This window comes from Populus euphratica, unplaced genomic scaffold (assembly GCF_000495115.2).
Source record: "Populus euphratica unplaced genomic scaffold, PopEup_1.0 scaffold1179.1, whole genome shotgun sequence".
NCBI lineage: Eukaryota > Viridiplantae > Streptophyta > Magnoliopsida > Malpighiales > Salicaceae > Populus > Populus euphratica.
Window position 1 is genome coordinate 53,749 of NW_011501041.1, and position 10,056 is coordinate 63,804.

Here is a 10,056-nt window from a genome sequence, read left to right on the forward strand (position 1 = left end):
TATCTAACTTTATTTCTTTTATTTTGTTTTCTTCTTCCTTTTATTCTTTTCCTATATGTGCATAAGAGTTGGGTCATATGCATTAAATGATAGACTTTATAAGGCATCCTCATCATTTTCAGAAAATATGCTCGAAGAAGATAACCAATCACTTCATAATAAGAATAATAAGTGATTAGTACTTAAAAGTATATTTTTATCAAGGTTTTATATTATCATTTTGCACTTGAAGTATCAATAACTCCTTAACTAAAGCATGCTTTATATTAATATATCTAATATATAAGATACCTTTAATTTATGGTAAATGTTCATTTTAAATGCAGGCAAATTTGCAAATTGTTTTAACGCTTTGATTACTAGGGACTAGTAATAAGCTGGTTGAGGGGTGTGATTAGTACTTAAAAGTGCATTTTTATCATGGTTTTATATCATCATTTTACACTTGAAGTATCAATAACTCCTTAACCAAAGCATGTTTTATAATAATATATCTAATAATATAAGATACCTTTAATTTGTGGTAAATGTCTATTTTTAATGCAGGCCTATCACATAAATGAAAGGATTGATTGATGACTTGAAGAACTTAAATTGCAAGGATAAAGAGATGGCCAAACTTAGAAAAGAGATGTCGGTCTATCATATAAATGAAAATATTGATTGATGACTTTAAGAACTTAAATTGCAAAGGCAAAGAGATGGCCAAACATAGAAAAGAGATGTCGGTGCGATCCAAACCGGAACACTGTTTGATAAATAGGTCATATTTAGAGCTATATATCTCAGATTTAGGTCCAATTTATATGGATGGAAAGGTAAGACATAGGCCTACAACTTTCATATGGAGCCCAAGATCTAAAAAGGCCATTATCAAGTCCAAATTGTAGCAACAACAAAGAAGCCCGAATCTGTCTTCCAGCCCGAGCACTGTTCGGTATTTTGGCCATATCTAAAGTTCTAGAAGTCCAAATGAGTTGAAATGTTTACACAAGAAAGCTGAGACAATTGCCTACAACTTTCATGTTTACAATTGGCTCCAATTGTGACGTTATCAATGAAGTTTTGGGCAGACAAGAGAAGATAAGGATTGTCACCAAGTCAAAAGTTGGCCACCCACTTATCAATTAGTCATCAAATCAATAGTTCCCAATTTTGGCCTATAAAAGGAGGCATTTGCCATGCATTTAGGCATCTTGGTTTCCAGATCAAGATCATGCTCTTCCTTTCTCTCTTTGTATTTTTTGTAATGTTTATGCTTTACTTTCATTAATATGAAGTTTATGCCTTTCATTTCCTTTTCTTTACTTAGTTAACTTTTATGTTCTTATTTTGTTTATTTATTTTTATTTCTTTCATTATGTCTAGCTAAGTTAATTATGTCAAGGTGAAAAGGTTACACTAATGGTGTAAAAATAAGTATAATATAAACTTAATATGTACTTTAATGTTTGATACTAACATGTTTTATATTTGTTATCTTATTCACTCTTTAATACTTTTCTTGTTAAACAACTAATCTTGATTCATGTTGTATAACACTTGGTACAACACATGCTTGGCACTCTCATAGCCCATACTGTATGGTATAACCGACACTTGAGCTATGAAAGGAACTTGATTTGTTGTTAACATAAGTTATAATCATGAATGCTTGACAAGATTTACAAGTATTAGCATTAATCGAATAAGATGACTAATGTAATCATGTTAACAATCTATAATCTCATTGGAACCTCCTTTGTGTGTGGTTTCCAATTGAATAATAAGAGTTTATACTATACTTGTTTAACATACCATTAGTGGATCCTCTAACCTTGACATTTATTGTTATCATTGTTAAATCTTTACGTTAATATTCCATCTTAAAGTTTTCATCATCTTCTTTATTATTATTATTATTGTTATTGTTATTACTATTATTATTGTTGGTATTGTTATTATTGTTGTTGTTGTAGTATTGTTATTTATAATTTGTACAATTAACCTCCTTGTGGTTCGACTCCGGTCTTGACAGGTTATTTATTACTTCAATACTCCTGCACTTGAGAAAAGACATCAATCTTTTAGTCATGTCATATATTATAAACATTATAGTTGTAATGATGATGATATTTATGAGATTAAAACTCAAAATGATTGAGTTGTGATTGAGTTATAAGATGTAAGATATTAGAAGTGCAAACTAGGTATATGTCAATAACTTAAAACCTCCCAGCATAGAAGAGATTCTACCAAAATTTCAGTGGAAATTTCGTTAAACCATTATATAAAAACTGTATAAAAATATTAGCCATATTTTCATGTACCAAATTATAAAAAAATAATTATAAACTCATATGAAATTGCAAGGAGTTTCAGGGTGAGAGTCTAAAATGATTAAAAAAAAATAACAATTTTACCTGAGTTTGGTTCCAGATCATCAGGTTACCAATTCAACACCTCAAGCTAATCTAGGTTCAACAGCCATTTTCTCGGATGCTTTAACAGTGCACATAAACATTGTTGAAAATGAATAAATAAAATTTCTCTGTAAATAAGGAAAGAAAGTAGGCAGGTCAGGGGAAGAGGGTTATTCCCTGAAAATTATCCTTTCCTAGGTTCTGTTGGGGCTAAAAATCCCTGTTTGCGACAAATACGCTACGGGTCTTTTACGCACCATCGAATTGATATCTTTCCTGTGCTCAGGTTAGCCAAACAAGCTGACTTACAGTAACAGACATATCATCGACAGCATTGAGGCCTCCATTCATCCCACATTCTCACCACAGGTTTTACAGGAAGATGGCTGTGCATCAGCCGAGTGTCTCAAGTCTTACATCTCAGTGCTTTTTTAACTGTCATTCCAACCCTTTCTGTATTAATAGCAGATTGTTTGCAAACCCTAGCATTCTTGTACCTCTCATTGTCATCAGCATGGCGCCGGCCACTCTTCCTTTTCCTCTCTTAGCCCGTTTGGTCATTTGCCAAATTGACGCACTGCTATGCATCATAGCATACCTGCTCCATAAAACACAGCAGAAAAGAATATTATTTTGCAAGTTTACATTATACTTTCCTTGCAGTTAGAATCCAGAACGAAAACCACTTTCCAATGACAAATTACCTTAATCATCCCATAGTAAAGAGATAGTGACACCTTGCATCCCAATTTTCTGAAATTACAACGTGCTATATATAGATTTGAAAAATAAACCAATGGCCTTCAAGAGTTTATCGCGAAGTAATTTCTAGTATCAACTTATTTGAATTTAGGACCAAAAAATAAAACGTGTACAAATTAAGGATCGAAAGGCTCTGGAATCAGAACTTTACCCCCTCTAGAGCACAATTGAAACAATGACATACAAACAACATATTGAACAAAATAAATGATTCTCATTCCTACACCATCAAGCAAATGAGCTCTACAGAACCACCTCGATTTTCAGTTCTATGTAACTCGAATGCTCTAATTGCTGGAATAAGAGCTCGGTCCATTGCCAGCATGGCAATTTTTGCCGTAGTCCACCAGTGACAGCTTTTTCTCGACCAACAATCTTGGTGGAAATAATTTCCTGATCCCATACAAAATTTACAGGATCTTTGGCTTTACTTTTATAAAAGATCAGTCTCTTCTTGGTCTCCATCGGCATCCTCAACCTCATTTTCTTCATCTTCTTCAGGTGCATCTGGATCCACCCCCTGCAGTAAGTAACATTTAGTTGCAAAATAGGATTTTCTCCAAGCCGCCAACCCCACCCCAAGTCAGTTTACCAAGTACATTTTGCCTGGTCAAAGGCACTAGTTAGACAGTGCAGAAACTGAAAACGAAAAATGTTATACTGACCTTCATCTGTTTTTCCAAGCGCTCTAGCCCTTTTTTGGCAGCTTCATTCTGTGGGTTTATTCTGCAACCACAGTTTTAAATTGTGGGCATTAACAGCAATGCAATGCGATGCATTGTTGGGAATCAACAATAAAAGCACGCAGACATTCAGATACTCAGATTCTAGATTAAATAAATCTGAGTGTATCTTTAATGTTCTACCTTGATGCAGCCTGATAATGTGACAAAGCCTCTTGCAGCATATTAGTGGCTGCAAATACTTGAGCCAACTTCACATGAAGAGAGTCATCTGCCCAATCCTTGAGATATCGCTCAAGCAGAGATACAGCATCCCCATTTCGACCCTCGATGACATGAAGCTCAGCCAAGGCTAATGCTGCACCAAGGTAACCAGGTTCCAGCCTCAGTGCTGACTCATAGAACTTTTTTGCCTGTTGAATTTGACATTAGATAGCCTTCTTTAGCCATAAATATAGAGACAGGCACTCATGAGCTGATGAATGGGGATCCTTAACCAAAAGAAAAGGAAGTTAAAATGATCTGTTACAGCTTTACCTTCTCTCTTCCACCAGAGTTACTAGCGTGTACATCCCCAACTAATTTTAGTGCCTTTGCAGACTGAGGCATGGCCTTCATTGCCTCTCTAGCAGCATGCAAAGCCTCTTTAATTTTGGAGAATGCCAAATATGAATGAACCAAACCTGAAATTGTAATTGATTCAATTATTCCTGGATTGTTTTTCTTGTTACCATTCCATTTGGTTTATGTGTAAGCCAATCATAGATATAAATGGAAATTATGCAGATGAATAAATGAAGTTCTGTTCTTGTTTTTTTTTTTTTTCCCTTACAGATTGTACAGTTGTACCTTGATATGAACGGAGATCGGCTCTTAATTCTTGAGCTCCCCTGAAAGCAATTACGGCTGCTTCTGGACGCTTTAGTGACAAGAGCAAAGCACCCTGTTATCAGAGAAAAGATTATAATGTTCATTGAGATTTGGACAACAGACATGTATCAACCCACAACAATCTCAAAGAAGACTTTGATCAAAACAATATCTGTTCTATCAGGCATAAAATATCTTTTACCTTCATAATGTAACCCGGTATGTGTCTCTCATCAATCCTGATGCTCTGGTTGCAAGAAGAATCAGTGGATTTGTGGCATTACAAAGATGGAGAAAAGAATCATATTATAACAAAAGCTAGCTAACCTTCTCAGCATAAGACAATGCTCCTATCTCATCCTTCTTTTCCCACAGGACAGACAAAGCCACAAAAATTTCTGGCCTTGTGGGATCAATGCTCAGCAGATCATGCACCAACTTGTTTAGCTTTGAAAAATCACCTTTGGTCTTTAGAAGCATCGCATACTCATCCATATAAGTTACAACATACGGATCAATTGATCGAACCTGCAAGTTCATGAACTTAGCATGTTTGTGCATGTGCAGACATTGAAAAGTTCCTCAATGTGGAAAACATAACTTCTAATACCTTCTCAAAATTCATTATGGCCTCATCATTCTTCCCAATTATGGCTTCAGCCTTAAGACATCAGGTTACATATTAGTAAAACATAAACAATTAATACATATAGCCAGGTTGCACAGATTATAGTATAGCATTTCTTACCCTTGCGATTTCAAGTAATATGTGTATATTATTTGGAAAACGTTGCAAGAGTTCTCCAAAGAGCTCCAAACCACCTGCCAACAAAAGGAAAAGAGCCTAGGAGTGAGATCCATAATGGATCAATGATCAATCAATAACCACTAAAGCTGACACGGCATGCAACAGAAGAAAACACATCTTGTAATTGGGAAATCCAAGAAAGGAAAGTAAATTACGAACTTGCTACAGTTGCTATATAAAATTTCTTTTGTATTCACCTAAAAATATTTGGGATTGTATTCACTAAGATAATCAATTAATAGCAGCTGATCAGCATTTAGCATACCCCCTTTATTTACTAATCTATTTGCTTTTATATCAGGTCAGGTTGCTAACAATAGAGGTCCCCATCTAAACCTAGTTGTGTTGGCAGCAGATATGCATGCATTAGCATATAAACATGCAGACATATCTTTGAAACATGATTATTTTACCTTTGTAATCATTTGAAGCAATACAGCACTGGGCCTCAACATAGCGCTGCATACAAATAACAAATTATAATATTTTAAGCTGGCATAAACAATGCAATGCAAACCAACCGTTAAAAAGGTAACTGATTAATAATATAAGCTATAATGTTTCAAGTGATTTTCTTTTTCCATAATATATACTGCCAAGAATGCCACTGGACAAGGGTGTTCATTTGTTCTTCAAGATTGGGTGATAGCAAAACATGCAGTATAGACAGGGAAATCATTCTGTGTTTTGACTTTGTGGTGATGGTATCAAAAAAAGCTCCAATAGCATGGAAGTACAAGCTTTTTCTGCAAAGCACCAGAAAAGGCTTGTGCAGAGTTGTAGCTGCAGTGACTTTTTAGCCACCACAATGCCAAACTGGCTCAGCACTCACCCCAAGGTGATTACTGTGCAAAGAATGACAATCCTTGTACAGTACATGTTTGATTTCATAAGGAAAAGAATGGCGTTTCCATGACACAAGGATGAACATCTAGTTGTTTTTTTTTCTCCCTTTTCCTTGAATGATGATTTTGATTGAAGACTGAAATTTAAAGCCATTCAAACAAACTTAACACCATAGGAGCGTTTTGTTTAGGAAAAAAGTTTACTGTGAGAAATGAAGACAAATGCTGATAGTGGAGAACCATAGAGCTGTTAGCAGTTCAAAACAGTCCCAAATGTAATCTGTCTCATGCCATACTTACCTGAAGCCAGCGAGTAGAATCGGTATGATCAAGTGGAGCTCTCCCACTTCTATTTGATACCTGCAACCATAATAGAGGTGCCCCAAAGACATCAAGGTTGTGTTTAGTTTCATAAAATAGTTTTTTAATCTCTATCTCTAGTTTTCTTATATATTCTAAAGAGATTTTTCTGTGGAGAAATAAAGAAACATGTTTATTAGACACAATTTTTCCAAAATAGAAAACAAGGACCTTGTTTGGCATAAATTGAAAATATTAAAAGGAATGACCATAAAACATTAGATAAATCAAACAAGGGCCTTGTTTTTATAGAGAAGAATTTGGAAAACAACATTTTGGTGATCTCCAATTTTCCAAAAAATTGGAGAATAAGAAAACACATGTTTCTAAGAAAACAATCTTTACTCAATTAGTAAACATGTTTTCTTTAGCTTTCTATTTCTAGTAAAATTTTCCAGGAAGTTTTGAAGACTCTCACAAGCAAACACAATCCAAACATTTCACAAACACCAAGGTAAGAAGAAAAGGAAGCCATGCAGATTCATTTAAAATCTTATTTTTCCATGAACTCGACAACGCTGCAGAACATCAAATCATTCGCTATGAATTGTGAGAAAATCTTATGGGCGGCAGAAAACAACTAACCTGCCACTACATGGTTTCATGCTTTTGAGAAATTGAATCCTAGATAAGCCAAATATTCTACTAAATAAGCGAGAACTATTTCCTCCATGGTATATAAACTGTGAATGTTTTGATAGGAACAACATGACAATTTATTTATAACTCAAACAAGACAAAGTCTTCACTTAGATTACTTCTTGTGCCATGTAACCTTGCATAAATATGACAAAGTAAAACTTCATACCAGCTCAACAAAGCCTTACTGGACTTGCTAAAGCGAAAAAAAAGTCAGCATTCATGAAGATGAAAATGATTTTACCGGGATAGAAGTGAAACATGATTTCTCACATACTTGTGAAAGAGCGAACGTCATCCATAACAAACCTGTGAAAAAAGTGAAATAACATCCTTGGCAGCAACTCCCAGTTCTGCCAAAGCTACGATAGCCTCGATGACAAAAGGGCAATGCCTGCCAAAAATGCACCCACAAGAAAAATATAGATCAAATATAATAATCTCTATAGTATGAATAAAGGAAAAAAGAATTGCTAATTTGACACAAATAGGTGAACAAGCATGTACAACAGTTTGTAAGTCACTGAAAATGTAAGCGATAGTAATTAAAAGAGGTGAAAAAACATATTGAACACAAGTACACAGAAGTCCACAGAACCACAATATGTTAATTAAATAATCCTGAGGCAACAAGTTTCTCCAAAATTCAATCAAGTGAAACCATCATCAGAAGCACCATATTTGTTTCAGGACTCTCCAGATATGACATAGCAGGGCTAACAGAAATCATACCACAAAATTTATAAGAAAAAGATTAGCAAATATATATATATATACACACACATTTGCTTATCAAGTGGGTGAATCTAAATTCACATAAGAAAGCAACTCGGTGGATGCAAACTATCTTAGCTAGTAAACTTCCCTGGTGTTGGACTCAGGACCAGGGATCAAATAGAGTATTTGGAATTTAACCAAAGGGGAGGCTACCACTTCCATCCAGCCTATGTAACAAAAATTGCAAAGCAACTTGACACACCTTAAGCACTCTTTGTAACAAGTGATAGCAAGGCGAGTATGTCTAGAACTTCTATAAAGCTTTGCCATCAATAAACTCATCTGCAAAGTTCTTGCCTTGCTAGGAATTCCTTCCATCTTCAAAATAAACAACCTAATTAACTGAAAGCAAGAAATTATTCATAAAACAAAAAAATACACTACATAAAAAGACCTCAACAAGTGCAGCTCTAGTTTCATTCAATGTGGTGTGACATGATGCGATCTTGAACTTCACCTACCATTGAGACAAATAAAACTGTAAAAATTCAAAATACACCATACCATGGTTGCGTTTGATTATTGTTCTGGGATGGAAGGCATAGATACAAAAATCGTGTTTAGTTGAAGAGACAAAGACAGAGATGAAAAAAATGTCTTAGATATAGTTTTGGAGCAAGTTTTTGTAATTTCAAAACAAGATGTACTGAGAAACTTGTCCCTTTATCTCCACTGTCTCCATCCATCTTTTCTTTTCTAAGAAAGCTATCAATCAATGTATGTGTATAAAAGAGATAAATCAATGTACCTCATTTTCATTAATGGCTGAAATGTTAAAGGAATTCGGAGAAGAAGACCTGTTCGATAACATACTTCGAGAAGTTGTCGAACTCTGTTTCGGAATTATCTTGTAGTAATGCAATGCTTGCTTATACGTATGCTATAAAAAATTCATAAGAAAAAAAAAATAAAAACGCAAAATAATTAAATTCCAGATTCTTCAAATTAAAAAAAAAAAAAAACTCACAATCGCTCTGCGAAACTCTCTCTCGCGAAACAATGCATCTCCAAGGAGAATCTGAAAAAAAAACGTAATCACATAAAAAATATTATCAAAGTTTTAAAAATAAAAATAAAAATGAGAAAAACCTGATTTTCGGCTTTGAGCTGAGGGCTGGTTTCCAGACTAACTGTAGCTGATGAGACCAGAAAGCTACCCTGCAAAAGCGAATTATGTTTTTATTTTTTATTTTACTTTTCAAAAAAAAAGATGAAAATGTAGTATTAATTACGAGGATTTGAGCGGAATTGTAGAGTTCGTGGTCGAGAAGAGCTGTGATTTGATCCTTCGGCACATCCATTTTTTAACCCAAAACCAGACGGAGACTGAAGCTCTAATTTGTACGCAATGCAATGCGAGTACTGTAAAGAAGAGAGTGTGCTTTTGGGGCTGAATTTTGGAAAGCCAATGCGTCTCCTCATGCTCTTCCTGGAAGGAGAACCCCAGCCCGCTCGGTTTAGACGACACGTCGTTTCTATCGTTTTTAAAATTGGATCCGACCCAGTGAAATGGGTGTCGTTTACCCCGACTTGTCTGGGCTCAAGAATAGCCTTGTTTTTATGTGACCCGACAGGGATAGGGGCAGGTTTTTGATTGCCCGACTTCTTTCCCTTGTCTTCACCAAGCAAGAAATGATTTTTTTTTATTTTTAGAATAGCCTTGTTTTTTTTTTTTTTTCTTCTTCTATAGTCTCATATTCGAGTTCTTAGTTGCTCATATAATGGCCACTCGAGACTTACATAGTTGTTAACTTCAGGGCCCGTGGGATTAGTCGTGATGCGCGCAAGCTGGCCCGGACACCCACGTTAATCTAAAAAAAAAGGAAATGATTTTTTTTTTATTTTTTTTATGCCTGTGGGATTAGTCGTGACGCGTGCAAGCTGACCCGGACGTCCACGTTAATCTAAAA

The 10,056-nt window shown here is 35.1% G+C and overlaps 1 protein-coding gene across 2 annotated transcripts; it reads right to left on the minus strand.

Moving 5' to 3' along the window:
- Positions 1-2,835: 2,835 nt before the first annotated feature.
- On the minus strand, positions 2,836-9,577 carry LOC105117131 (anaphase-promoting complex subunit 7-like). Of its 2 annotated transcripts, XM_011014688.1 has the most exons (19): positions 9,379-9,577; positions 9,236-9,304; positions 9,114-9,164; positions 8,895-9,026; positions 8,541-8,603; positions 8,349-8,464; positions 7,679-7,763; positions 6,671-6,730; positions 5,939-5,984; positions 5,466-5,539; positions 5,328-5,378; positions 5,045-5,245; positions 4,920-4,964; positions 4,697-4,790; positions 4,385-4,530; positions 4,031-4,260; positions 3,830-3,890; positions 3,107-3,684; positions 2,836-3,000 (listed from the first exon to the last, which is right to left on the minus strand). In XM_011014688.1, the coding sequence occupies exons 1-18, from the start codon at positions 9,445-9,447 to the stop codon at positions 3,598-3,600; spliced, it is 1,680 nt and encodes a 559-aa protein (XP_011012990.1). In that variant the 5' UTR covers positions 9,448-9,577; the 3' UTR covers positions 2,836-3,000; positions 3,107-3,597. The 2 variants fall into 2 exon arrangements, with proteins under 2 accessions (XP_011012990.1, XP_011012991.1); XM_011014689.1 differs by lacking the exon at positions 8,541-8,603.
- Between the last annotated feature and the right edge of the window lie 479 nt (positions 9,578-10,056).